This window comes from Rattus norvegicus, chromosome 5 (assembly GCF_036323735.1).
Source record: "Rattus norvegicus strain BN/NHsdMcwi chromosome 5, GRCr8, whole genome shotgun sequence".
NCBI lineage: Eukaryota > Metazoa > Chordata > Mammalia > Rodentia > Muridae > Rattus > Rattus norvegicus.
In genome coordinates this window covers 90,928,325-90,942,100 of record NC_086023.1, presented here as the reverse complement: position 1 = coordinate 90,942,100, position 13,776 = coordinate 90,928,325, and the positions used below count along the sequence as shown (strand labels likewise).

The 13,776-nt window shown below is 40.0% G+C and overlaps 1 protein-coding gene across 14 annotated transcripts in view; it reads left to right on the top strand.

Annotated features, from left to right (window-relative positions):
- Nucleotides 1–13,776, top strand: part of Tle1 (TLE family member 1, transcriptional corepressor) — an 83,937-nt gene that overhangs the window by 40,018 nt on the left and 30,143 nt on the right. For 8 of the 14 annotated variants that reach the window (XM_006238287.5, XM_006238283.5, XM_006238286.5 and 5 more), the window contains 2 exons: nucleotides 4,410–4,614; nucleotides 5,337–5,353. The exons of 2 other annotated variants lie outside the window; for them this stretch is intronic. In XM_006238287.5, the coding sequence (XP_006238349.1) occupies nucleotides 4,410–4,614; nucleotides 5,337–5,353 (222 nt within the window). The remainder of the gene's footprint in view (nucleotides 1–4,409; nucleotides 4,615–5,336; nucleotides 5,354–13,776) is intronic. 4 more of the 14 variants (XM_006238293.5, XM_006238288.5, XM_006238284.5 and 1 more) reach the window with 1 other exon arrangement.

The window sequence follows — 13,776 nt, the reverse complement described above, 5'->3', positions numbered from 1 at the left end:
CTTCAGAAAGCAGGTTTTCTTTTAAAATGTATTTATTTAGTTCTCTTATTGTTTTGTAACCAAGACAGACACAGAGCTTACAACACACTTATGGATCTGACCATTCTATTTTCTCAAGTGTTATGATAACAAGTGTGCCTTACCATGTCAGACTTTATGAGGTGTTAGGGATTCATTCAGGCTACATTGCCAGCCCCTTGTTTGTTTATTGCTTGCTGTATTTTGAGACAAGTCTGCCCATGTTGGCATCAGTCTTGTCCTATCCTGGCCTTCTAAATACTAGAAATGTGTTGTGTGCATGAGTGTGTGTGTGTGTGTGTGTGTGTGTGTGTGTGTGTGTATACACGTGCGTTTCAGTGCTCCAGTGGAGGTCAGAAGATAGTTGTGTTGGTTCTTTCCTTGCCCCACTACATCAGTTGTTGGATTGAACTTAGTTCATGTGGCTTGCTTTCAGATGCCTTTACCCTCTGAGCTATCTTGACAGCTCTCAGATTTTTGTTTTTTCAGGTGTGACAAGGGACTCAGATGGTGATGACAGTTAATGCTTGAATATTGAAAAGGATTATGTTTTAAACAGCAGTTTGCAGGATCACCTTGGACTTGGTGGGTGGAATCGAGCTGTAACCAGTTTTTTCCAGCAATGGTGGCATTTTGGGTCTCCTGATTGTCTGGAGAGCTGCACTATATGTTACAGAACAACATCTTCTCTCAGATACAAGACTAGTACTAGCCTTCAACTACTGTTTGTCCAGGTGTCCCTGTCAAGTTTCTCTGTTTGAGAGCCACTGGTCTCAGAAGATAGCCTAAGGAATGAGCTTTATTAGGAAAATGATGCCCTTCAAAAAACATCTTGTATTGTTCATACTGGTGAAGACTGAACACACAGGTCTGAGCAAGGCAGGCTTCCCTCTATCATTGAGCCCTACTTCAGGCCTTAAATTTTTACTTTAAAAATCACAGCTGTACGCACTGTTTTTCTTGTGTCTCTATATATTATAAACCTGTAAGCATTAACTGAGAAGTCCTAACTTTTTAAAAATATTTCTAATGCCTGGATAGGAGTGAATTAACCCATCCTTGCTGTCATCTTGAAAACCAGTAACAGATGACATTTGGGTCTATGGAGGGCAGGTACATGAAAGTTTTCTAAATAACAAAACAGTTGTTTTGCTGTCTAGGAAAGCAAGCATTGTATTTGACCTAAGACATATTTTTAAATGATGTTGCTGCTTTTTGCTCTGGGAAATGGTGGTATGTACCAGAATGTCTCAGGAAACTGGAGAGAAAGTGTCCCTTTAGTAGCAGATGGAAAGAAGTGTGGACTGCCCCTCTAAAGTCTAATGAATCTGATGTGAGCCGTTTATTTAAAATAAATGTTTATTTAAAGATTCCTGCCTTTCCAATATTATCTGCCTTTGGAAGAAAGGCTAGTGCCGTGTCTGGGAACTTGATTCTCATTTATAGGGATACAGGAACAAACATTGAGAAGTGGTACTGAGAGAAGCTGTGCTCAGGAAGTCTAAGAACAAGCTTGTATTTGTCACTGCCTTAGGCTCCATGGTAAAAGTGGATTTGTGACTGAGTCCATGACTTTGGGTGATCTCAAGAGCATTTGTCCTGGCTGCCCTGGGAGCAAAACAAAGTTGTCTTTGGAGGAGGTTGCCTTCTCCCTCTTTTGTGCTATGAATGTGAGCTTGACCTTTCTTTTAGGAAGCAGAAAGGATTTTAGTGCTCAAGGCTCTGAGTCATATTTGTGTCATACCTCTTAACTTTGAGCCAGTGCCTATGCATCCTACCTTAGGTGAGTTGTGGGCTCAGCTGGGATCATAAACATGAATGTGTAACTTTGGCTCAGGAGGCAGAATGCACACTCAAGTTTCCCAGAACCCAAAACATCTAGATGGCTGTGACTCATCTCTCTGTTCTTCAGTATTTGTACTTTTTACTACAGTTTTACTACATTGCTCTTAAAATTATATATTTATAAAAATATTTTTGTTAAAGCAAAAGAAAAAAAAGAAAAAGACCTTTGAGGTTTCCTGAGCCAAAGATGGATGAGCCCAGTTACCTCTAAGTGATAGACAGAGACAGGTGTTTGTGCAGGGCCTGGAGAACAGGACAGGAGTGGAAGGTCTCTGGGCCAGTTAGTCTGTTGAATATTCCCATTGATAGTTATTAGCCCAACTCTTCAGCTTAAACACATACAGTTCCTTCACAAGTGTGACAAAGTATAGGGCTGTGTAAGCTCAGCCTTCTTTTCAGAAGTATATTTTGATCAGCTTTCTAGTTTGTTGTTTTCCTTCTGTAAGTTACCTTGGAATTGGGAGGGAGGGGTGCATAAATCTTAACTGTGTAGGTACCTAGATAAATGTTGCCTAGCACAGATTCACTGCCAACTGAAATCCTGCATCTGAGGTGCTCAGCCAGTGGTTCCATCATGCAAGTTTGTGGAGGGCTAAGAGGGGTGTCATGCTGTGCTTGTCTGTTCTGCTCTGTTCAGTCTCTTTTTCTTTAATCAGAGCTGTGCCTAATGACCCGAGGCGGGCTTGTGTTCGCTTCACTGCTTCTCCCAAGCTGGACGTGGCTCGTGCTAGCGATGTAATGATAGTAATTGCTAGTAGGGCAGACCTGTTCTTCATCCTCCTCCAAGCACATTTCTTATGGCAGGTGTCTCGTTCCTAATTAAGTGCTAATGAGCATGCCTAGCAGACCGAGATGCTGCTGCCAGCTTCTTCAGTTTTATATCTCACTGTTGCCGAGCTCTTAAAAGGTGACAGAGCAAGAATTAGTGTCTTCTGGATGACAGGAAGGTGATTTTACATGTAAGGAAACTGTGATTGTGATCTCAAGTGGAGAATGAGTAATTTATAAATACTTTCCAAGAACGTTATTAATGCTGTCTGTTTGGACCTCACCCCTGTTTTCCATTTACCCCTCTAATTAAAACTAATTCTCTTAGGAGTGGAAATTTGAGATGAAGGTGGATTACTAAAGCTGTTTGAAGGTTCTGAGAGTGAAAATTTTTGCTATAAATATCAGCGTTTTTCATTGCTTAAGATGTTTTTTTGTTTACTCTTGAGAGTAGGAAGTGCATCTGAATTGAAATTAAAAATGAATTTCTAGTGTGGGTGGAAACTACTGAACTTAGCTGTGAAGAGTTCTGTGTTTTGGGCAATAAACAAACATGCAGTTCACTCCTGAGAAATGAGCATGAGTTAGAATCTTAAACATTTTTAAACATTACAACTTAGAGATTTAACTATTTTTACTGTGTCATCAAAATTGAATTTTATATTGGATAGCTGAAATACGTCTAGATAGATGGTTCACGCCATTTCTATGTATTTGAGTGCAGTACATTTAAGTGTGATACATGAGAGCAGTAGTGTGTTTTCTTAAGGATACATTTGTAACTTTTGGAATGGATTAGGTAGTAGAGCCAGCATGGGTGGCAGAACAACTGGCTGGGGATGGGGCCCTCTAAACCTCTGCAGTCAGCAGACAGTACTTCTCCCCAGGTTTCAACCCCTCAGTTTCAGCACTTTGTTCTGTAACATAGACAAGGGCTGGGTTTCAGGAATGAATTTTGGGTGAAAAAAGTTGACTCCAAGGTTTCTTCGAGTGGCCAGCCTGCTTCCTAGGCCCATCTCCTGCGTAGGGTAGTATGGGGCAGCTGTAGGGCTCACTGAGTCTTCCTTCACCCTATTGAACCTCAGAAAATGCCATGGAGCTTGGCTGTTTCGGAGAAATGAGGTAGTCATTGCTTCCCTACAGTTTGCAGAGGGCTTGGTGAGCTAGGAACACAGTGCAATGTGTCATCCAGATCTTGCTTTCTGAGTTTTGTGATAGTTAATGTTGGGTGAAATGTATTTACTCCATAAATATTGTGGTTACTTAATTGCACTTACCATGTACCTTGACTAACTTCAGTCAGCTCAGGACAGATGTACAGCTTAGTCACTAACCACATTGAAGTTTCTCCTCAGAGGTACTCAGATAAGATACACACATGATTCTTTTAAAGTAGCCAGGCTTGCCCAATAATGAAGTTTCATTGTTCAGGTTGCTTGCAACTAAAAGTGGCAGGTGAAAACTCTAGGTTAGATTTGGGGATTGGCCGGGGTGAGTACTGAGGGGCAAAAGCTTTTGATAAGTTGAAAGCACTAACCTCATTTCCTCTTTCCTACCTCTGTCTCTTATTTCCTTCTCTGTGTCCAACTTATGGTTCTTTCTTATATCTTCTGTTGCTTCTACTTTTTCCTGGATGGTTTCTCTATCACCACCTCCTCCTCTTCCTCTTCTTCTTTCTCCTGTTTCTCCTCTTCCTTCTCCTCTTTCTCCTCTTCTTACTTTTATTTCTCCACCCCTTCTCTTACTCTTCCTTCTCCTCCTCCAACCACTGCCAACAGCAGCAGCAGTTGCAAGCTCAGCATCTCTCCCATGGCCATGGACCCCCAGTACCTCTCACGCCTCACCCTTCAGGACTTCAGCCTCCTGGCATCCCGCCCCTTGGGGGCAGTGCCAGCCTTCTCGCGCTGTCTAGTGCTCTGAGTGGGCAGTCTCACTTGGCAATAAAAGATGACAAGAAGCACCATGATGCAGAGCGCCACAGAGGTGAGAGGCCGGGCAAGCCAGATTAGGCTTTGCTCTCATACTCAGACAGTGCTGCAGAGCTGTGCCTCGCTGTGGAAAGCCCCAGCCCCACACAGAGAGCAAACAGTGAGATAACAGGAGCTGTCGCAAAGCTTTCCACTGACACTCAGTTCACCCTGCCACTCTGCAAGGTTTGCCTTGGGCAGCTGTGGGGTTTTCGATCTTGCTAGCCTGCAGGCATCTTGACATCTTAGTAACTGCCTTTTTAATGCCAGTGGCCTGTACCATATTATGGAGAACTGTTAACTGCTTAATTGGGTAATTTTCAAAGAAAGTGATGTTTGTTAAATGGGGCGAAATAAGAAGTTAAATTTGAAAGTGAATGTGTTCAAATGAAAGGCTTGACAATTGCATCTGTTACTAGTTTTGTAGGCTTTAATCCTAGTATGCATTAAATATCGGGCAAATTGCACTTGACTAATTTTTGAAGAAAAGTAATTTATTCTGTCAAGAAATTAAAAATAGGCTTTGTGTATGGTTAAACTGTAAATCTTATGTTTACAAAAATACTGTAATCTTCAGGAAATCACTGTATTAGGAATGTGCAATGACTTACATAAATAAAGCCATTTTTGAAACTGCCTGGGGCCTGTGTTCTAATTATTCCCCCCTTTTTTATTTCTGTTCTTGCCTCTGTGTCTGAACGGGCGTGTCTGTGCATTTCTTGGTAACCTCCGGAGCAGACAGAGAGCCGGGCACGGTAAGTACCCCAGCGCCTGTTGCACATGAACACAGACCCACTTGCTTTTCCAAGCTGCCTTCTTCGAACACAAGCACCAAGCAGACACACAGACGCCCTATGTGTACTGACCTGGGTTTCTCTTTTTTTTTTCTTTTTTAAAAATCATTTTATTTTTGTGAATACTTGCCCTCTCTTTTTCTTTATAAACCTGGTCTTTGAGGAGAGGTGCCTGCCTTGAAAGTAAAGCTGTTTACTGCAATTCCTTACACCTCAATGTACAGCCCAGACCTGCTTGAAAATGTGCATTATGTGTGGCGTCTAGTTTGCATATAGTGTAAAAGAATATTCATTTTTGCCTTAACAGCTATGTTATTTCAATCTAAATGGTTTGTTTTCATTGTGAATGCATCTTAGTTGATAGCTTTCCATATCTGTTTCCTTATTCTATTGTGGTATAACCATGATGTTAAATTTCCTTTACACCTAAGGCTGCATTTAGGAGCTTCATAGTGAGGGCTGTGTGTTTACAGAGTTCATATTTTCACAAATCTAGTCACATGTACCCTTTTATTAGTCACACGTACCCTTTTATATGCTGAACACTTTTCACTGCATGTGACAGTTAATGTTGGGGATACACATTTTAAAGTTGCAGGATGAGAACCTTCTCTGTTTAATCAGGGTGGCCCACAGGTTCTCTTTATTCTCATTCCTGAATACAGTAATATTTTAGCAATCTGTAAAATGTGGTTTAAAAAAGGAAAGAAATAGGACACTGAATTTTAAATCATTCCTCCCCTGTCTTCTTCCTTTCTGCCCTGAGAACTGAATGGAGGGCTTCTTGCCTTGAAGGAAAGTTCTGTACTATGGAGCTAGCTCCTAGTGCTGTTCCTGTTTATTTCTCTGTCTGTCTCTCATATTCATATTCTCTCTCTCTCTCTCTCTCTCTCTCTCTCTCTCTCTCTGTGGGTGTGGGTGTGGGTGTGGGTGTGGGTGTGGGTGTGGGTGTGGAATGATTCTATTATTTCTATAATATAGATCCCAGGAATTGAACTCAGGTTGTCAGACTTGATGGCAGGTGTCTTTAGCTTCACAGACTTACACACACACACACAGAAACACACACACCCCTACCTATAAGATGGATCTCACTGTGTATCCTTGGGTGTTGGTTGAGTCACAGATATGTGCCAACATATTAAAGTTTTTATGTTAAGAGTTTAGGAAGAAGATTGCTCTTCGACAAGTTCAAGATCCCCTACCACCTTTCTGTGTAGAATAGAAAATGCTTTAAAAGTTCTCTGAGATGGGTGCTGCTGTGTTCTTATATTGTGATTTGTCTAGAGGTATACATATTTATTATGGGGAAAAGTAGTTAGGTTTTTAATTATTACAGTATATGGTTTTAAAGGTAGAAGGGAAGAAAACAGACAAAAGCTTTAACCAGAAAATAAAATACCTAATATGCAGAGTATAGGTTTGAGTAAATTGGTTTTGCTTTATGAAGAAACCCTTATATTTTGCCATTTTGGTGTCATTATGGACTGTCACCCTTACTTCCATGTTCATTCAGTACAGTACATTTTAAAAGTCCAGCTTTAGACCTGTAAAAATCAGCAGAAGATGTAGTGAAGAACTGTGTTGCATGTTTTCATCTGAATTTATTTTATTTAAGAGGGTGATTTTCTAATTTACTATTTCCTGACTCTCTTAGCCTTGAATGTATTCATTGTGTGTTACCTACATGTAAGACTGCTACAGTTAGGAGTAGGTAGCTATACAGCAAAGGCATTTTGTCAGTCAAGGACAGGACAAGTGACAGAAATGCTAAAAGACACAGTTTCACCTCATAGCTCAAGTGTTTCCACTGGCAGAGGACTGAGAAATGTCTTGGGTCCAAACAGGTTTGTATGCTGAGGCTGCTAAGAGGCCTTGCCCACAAATATGCAATCTTTTCCAATTTTGACTAAAATTGTAAACAAGTACTTAATAATTGGAGGAAATGAGAGTGGGTAGGAGGGGATCAGTTGGATACTCGTTTTTAAATTGGTCTTCTAGTTAGCATATAAACTAAAAGGTTTCTCCGACTAACATGAATCTCTGCTTTCATTGTCCTTTTTTTTTTTTTTTTTCTTTTTTGGTTCCTACTGGTTTTCCTTCTCCCAAATATATCCTCCCTCTAGTTTCATCCTCAAAAGAGTATAAAACAGTTCTTGAGTTTTAGGAAGCTATAGATTATTTCTGAGTTTATATTCAGTGACCTTCATAGAAACATGGAGGACAACAATGATAGAGTGATGATGGCTTGTGTCCTTTAACATGTAAGAGTTTTGATAAGCTTAGAAGTGTATGTATGTATATATTTGCGTATACTGTCTTTCTGCCTAATAATTATCATTTCAGCGCTGAAAATGGAAAAGTACACTAACTTTAGTCAAACATTAATAGAGCTTGTAGAGGAGTTAAATTATTCTCTTTATCTAAGGTAGGTTTCGATGCAGTAGAATAAAATTAAAAGTTAGCTTCTCAACTTGGCATAGAATTGAATATGAGAACCAGTGGGTAATGAAGTTTGAGTATTTTTAGTGCCTAAAATATTGTAGTACTCTTTGGTAAAGGACATGGAGTTGTGAACCTGATTTTACTTGACTCTTTGCTGCTATCCTTCTTCACTAGAGAGATGAAGAGGATGGTTTCAAATCAGTCTGACTCAGTGTTTTTCTTTTAACTGAGGACCCCCAAAGGACTCTTTTGATACACTTTGACATTTACAATATTAGAATAAAACTTTAAAAACCATTTAGATACAGAGCTATTCAGTTGTGTTAATCATTTTGATATTAATGAAAAAGCAATGTTTTCTGTAAAGCAGGCTTTTGATGAGTGAATTGCTTTTTAATATTTTCAAATATCTCTAATGCTGGCTTAAAAGAAACTTGACTAGGTTCTGACCAGCTCATATTTTCAGTCTGTGATACAATTGTTTTCATGTCATTCTTGAAGAAAATTTGTCTTAAGGGATTTGTGAAAGTCTCTGGGTCTTTCTTGGGGGATGGGGGTTCTTGACTCAAACTCAGACAGGTTGAGCCATGACTACACTGACTCCTTTCTACTATTTTTTGCTGCTTGTATAATAAACATACTACTTAAATCAAATGCAAAAATGTGCAACTCCAGAGGAAAATGGCTGTATGGTAGGTGCTTCAAAAATATTTCCCAATGATAGTATTACTCCGTTTGTTTTTTATGCTTTTAGGTTATAAAACAAATGAACCTTCACATAGGCAATATGTTTTAGTGTAAAAGCTGTAAAAAGAAAGTACTAAGAACAGAATATTCCCTAGTGGATGAGGCAGAATACCACGAAGGGCTTGTGCTGGGCTTTCCCTCTTGTTTGTTTAGTTTTAAATTTGACCAATAATTCTCAGAGTCCTTTCCCTGATTGCCTGTTTGTTTGTTGTTTTCTTAATTATTTTGTGTGCAGATGCCTCTGTACAGGTGCACCATGATCTATATGGAAAGGTCAGAGGACTATTTGTGGGAGTCAGTTCTGTCTTTATCTGTCTTGTCTTCTCAGCCAGCTTTCCAGCCTCTTCCTTTTACTAGAGTCAAGGACTTACACTCTGGTCCAGGCTGACCTCAAGACTCAGTGCCCATTTTCCTGTCTCTGCTTGCTAAGTGTTGGGATTGCAGGCAGAGCCTACCATGCCTGTTTGTTGTTGTTTTGCATTTTAACTTATAAACCTTTATATGTAAGTATGGCTGTTGAACAAATAAATAGTACTAAAGAAAGACCATATTCAGTGAATGAGTGTTTGCCTATGTGTATATGTACCATGTGTGCTCCTCTTGCTTGCCAAGGGCAGAAGAAAGTATAGGTCTGTTGGAACAGATGGTTCTTAGCCACTGTGTGAGCCCTAGGAACTTAACCTGTATCCTCTGCAAGAGCAACACATGTTCTTAACTGCTGAACTATGAATAATAAAAGAAATAATGCACAAATATTATTTAGTTTAAAGGTGACTTCCATTAAATTTTGTCTAAAAGGAGTGTCACTTAAACACATCTACTTGAAATCCTTGGCTTTGGAGGACCAGCAAATAATTACATTTCTTTAAAAAGAAATGGTAGAACAGGCTAGATTGGTAAGTGCATACCTGTAATCCCAGTAAGTGTGGGTTCCTCTTCCTTTAAAATCCAATTAAGAGAGCAAGCAAGATAGCTCAACTGGGAAAGGTGCTTCATGACCTGAGCTGAATCCCTTGGGCCCACATGGTAGGAGGAGAGAATTAACACCTGCAGCTTGTCTTCTAACCTGTACATGCATGCTGTGGTAGGTGTGTATCCCTACCCTTTGAGTACATACTCAGAAAACACACAATATTTTTAAAATGTATTACACAGGTTGTACAGTGCATTTATGGATGTGACGGTTCATCTCCCTAGGTGGAAGTCTGTCATCCTCGGAGCTAATCCAGCAAAGCAGGCCTGCTCAGTAGAGCACATTCAGCTTTGTTGAAAGTAAATAGGGTAGTGAAGGGTCTTTTGCCTAACTATTTACAGATTAAATTTTGAGAAAGGATGGCTTGGATATTCAGGGGAAAAAATTGAGATAATTCCTGTAAAATATTGACTTCCAGGGACTGTAGGAAACATGAACTCTACTTAGGCAGTTGCCTCTCTACACAATCGTGTTTTGGCAATATTTATCACTGCTTGAAAAAAACTGACATTCCTGCTGGGAATTAAGTCCTGAAGGAGACAGGCCTAGTGATCTTAGGGGGTTGGGGTTAGGGTTGGTGTGTACCTGTGATGGTGGGGGTGGGATTTCTTTCCTTAGATAAGTGCTGAGGCCTGTGCCTCCTGGGAAGACATTCAGGTCTGTCTAACTGTGATCAGTGCAAAAACAGGCATCTTTCACCCCTATCAAGTTTTTATTTTTATGTGTATGTGTATTTTGCCTGTATGTATGTATATGTATCACATGTGTGCCTAGTGTTCTCAGGGACTAGATGGCAATGGATCCTGTATTGGAGATGATTGTAAGCTGCTGTGTAGGTGCTGCGAAATGAACCCAAGTCCTGGGAGATGAGCCAGTGCTTTTAACCGCTGAGCCATCTGTCCAGTCCAGACCCCATAGTCAGTGTTAGACTTCGGTTTGTATAATTCAAAAACTTTGTGAGCAGGTATGTGGTTCTTTTCCCTTTTTCTTTCAACCTTGTGATCACTGCTATTTTCCCACTGGTAATTCAGATAGCATCTGTATATTTCAGGTGAGCTGTAGACAAAGATGCTGTTAGAAATCCAAACTGCTTAGGTCCTGACCTAATGTTTTGTTACTTTAGGGCCATTTCTTACATTAGGAAATGCAGTTTGAATATCTTATCTGAAGTACTTGGGTCTAAAAAGTGTTTCAGACTTGAGTTTTAGAATTGGGAATATTTGTAGACTTACTGGTTGTTAATGAAAATGCTCTGAAGTCTAAAGCTATTGCTTAAAAAGTTCAGGTTTTGGAGCTTTGAAATTTTGCATTTCAGATTAGAAATTTCAGCCATACGTAGCCAGGCTGAAAGAACTGAGAGGCACCAAAGTACCCCCAGTAAGAAAAACTTGACACACTGACTTTTCTGTCTCTGTTTTATGAGTTGGGGACATAATTGTGTTAAAGTCACTTAGGTTGTTTTTAAGTATTTGTTCTGTTCCTGAGTGAATTTGTTTTGCTTTTTCTAGAAAAGGAATGTGAAGGGCAATTTAGGGGGATGAGAAGTGGTGACAGAGTCATGTGGTTTAATGTGTCACATTCAAGTATATTACAGGCTCAGTTTCATCTCCTGCAAGGCCCACCTGCATAGGTCTGTGTGGTCCTGGTAAAACTTATCTACATTCTGCATGTAACTGTGAGACAGATGTGCCCTTTTCAGGCTCGCTGCAGAGTTTGGAGAGGTTACGTGTGTGCCCTATGGATATATTTTCTACTTTCTTGTTGATAAGTGATGATCCCTATGGTTATGAGTAAAAGTGCTTTTTTTTTTTTTTTTTTTTGAAGTGGGTAGTAGAAAATGTGAATGGCCAATTTGTACTGCTGCAAAAGTGTAGTGTAGGGTGATGGCTTAATTGCCATCAAGTGTCGATGGAGACAACAGACAGATGTGATGGGGTGCATCCTTACCTAATTGTTTTAATGTTCCCCGAGAAGTTAATTGTCAGTGTGGAATGTGCTATCAAATTAGGTTCCCACCGTCTTAGTGTAACTGAGGATAAATGAGGTGTCTCGAGTCTCCAATCTGTGCCTCTGACACAACCACTTGTCCTGCAGGGAAGAGACTGTTCCCAAGGGAATCAGCATAGCAGCTGGAGAATTCATTTGAATTGTGCTCTCTTGATTAGAGGAAAGCCTGTCTAACATTTGCTGTGTCAATGAGTGGCTCTCTCTCTTGTTTGCTATTGGTGGTTTCAAGGTTTGAATTTGTTGTCAGATAAGTTACTTAAGTGCTTGGAGATTTCTGAGTATTTGAGAAATGTAGCATTCACAAGGCATTTTGTTAAGTTAAATACAGGATTCTCTGAGTCGATGTGTTCAATCACTACTGATAAGTTGCTAAAAAAATAAAGTTCTTGGAACAAGATCATACAGACTGCTTTTATCCTTATCAAAGTACCTGAGTCTTTGCTGCCTTATTTAGTGGGTTGCAGTGACAGATCAAGATAACGTAATATCAAGCTTGCTTGAGGTTTAGCCAGTGCTTATCCTGTAAACTCTTACAGAAAACTATGGTTTTAAAATTGCATTTCAATGTTTAATGTTGGATATTTTAAGAACCTATTGGCTTCCCTTACCACCAGTTTGAATACTTTGCTTACTACTGTCTTGCTCAGTCTTAGCTCTTTACTGTAACAGACAACGCCCTGGTGTGTTTTACGAAGGATGTTCTCTATTACAAAGTGTCATCGCTCTTACCTAAAGGGAATGCACACAGGAAGTTTTCTTTGGGGATTTGTTTTTTTTCTGAAATAGGTGTTCATGTAGCCTAGGCTGCCCTTGAACTGCCTGCCTGAACTTACTGATTGTTGCAATTCTCGGCTCATACTACTCTGCCAGCATGCCAGGAAGTTTTACCTGGAGCTTTTCTCTTGAAGAACTCCATAACTGTTCTCTTGGTAGTGTGGGGTAGATGTGACTCCGGGAAACTAAGTATCTTTAATACTTATTTGTTTGCTGTTGGTGTAGATGCTCCAAGATTTCGTCTGCTCAAATAATCCCAGCTTGTCCTAAGGGAAGAAGCCCCTTTGTGCTGGACTATTAATCTTGTCCAGTCATTTCCTGTGTAGGTTCTTCATACAAACAGGAGAAATTAAGCAAATGATGTTGACCTGTTTTCTTTTTTCGTATATGTCAGTTATACCTCTCCCTTTAAGTATAAGCATATACAGGATATAATGTTATAGTTCAGAATTTTTTTTTTTTCCGGAGCTGTGGACCGAACCCAGGGCCTTGCGCTTGCTAGGCAAGCGCTCTACCACTGAGCTAAATCCCCAACCCCTAGAATATTAAGTATGGGTTTAAACCCTGATTGTTCGTGTTTGTCATGTTCCTGTGGGCTGCATAAATCCTAGTTTGAGGTCTTGTAGAAAACACACAATAAGATGATTTTGTTTATTTAACAGATTTTTAAAATAAAAACTTAAAATGCAGCCTGAAATTCCAGTCCTTGAGATGTTTATAAGAGAATTGTGCCCAATGTTAGCAATATTTGAAGGACCTATAGATGAAAACTTGCCAATCACTTGTTTTGGTTCTAATGTTGGTAAAAATCTGATGCTGTTAAATCTTCACTCAGCAGGCATCTATTTGATGAGTTCTGTGCAGTAAATTAGAATCTTTGCAAGCTCTAGGAAGGGGAGCCCTTTGCCATGGCACACAGGTCTATAAGGTCTCCAAAACTGGTCTTTATAGAACAGCATCCAGGGTAGATGTATTGCTTGTGGCTTTGCTGGGAACTTGGCCAGCGCATGTCTTGGCTCATTAGTAGTAGGATTTATAAATGGAAAGTAAGAAAGTCTGTCTTTCTTGGTAGTGTGTGTGTGGAGGTGTGCTTATACGTGCAAAAATGAGGAGTCTTGAGGTCAACTTTGGCAATCTTCTTAGGTCACTCACTACCTTAGTCTTTCAGACTAAGGTTTTCTCACTGAACCTTGTGCTGCTCATTTCACTGAGACTAGTGGGCCAGTGAGCCCTTGGATTCACCTGTCTCTGTGGGCTGCCTGTTAATATTGGGGTGACAAAACACACCTGCTCCTTTACATGGGTGCTAGTGATCTAAATACACTGTTCTTATGCTCACACAGTAAGCATTTTATTCAGGAGTCATTCCCTCAGCTCCTTTTCTCTGTTGTTATTTGTTGTTCTGCATTTTGTTTATATTTGTTCTGCCTGTGTGTGC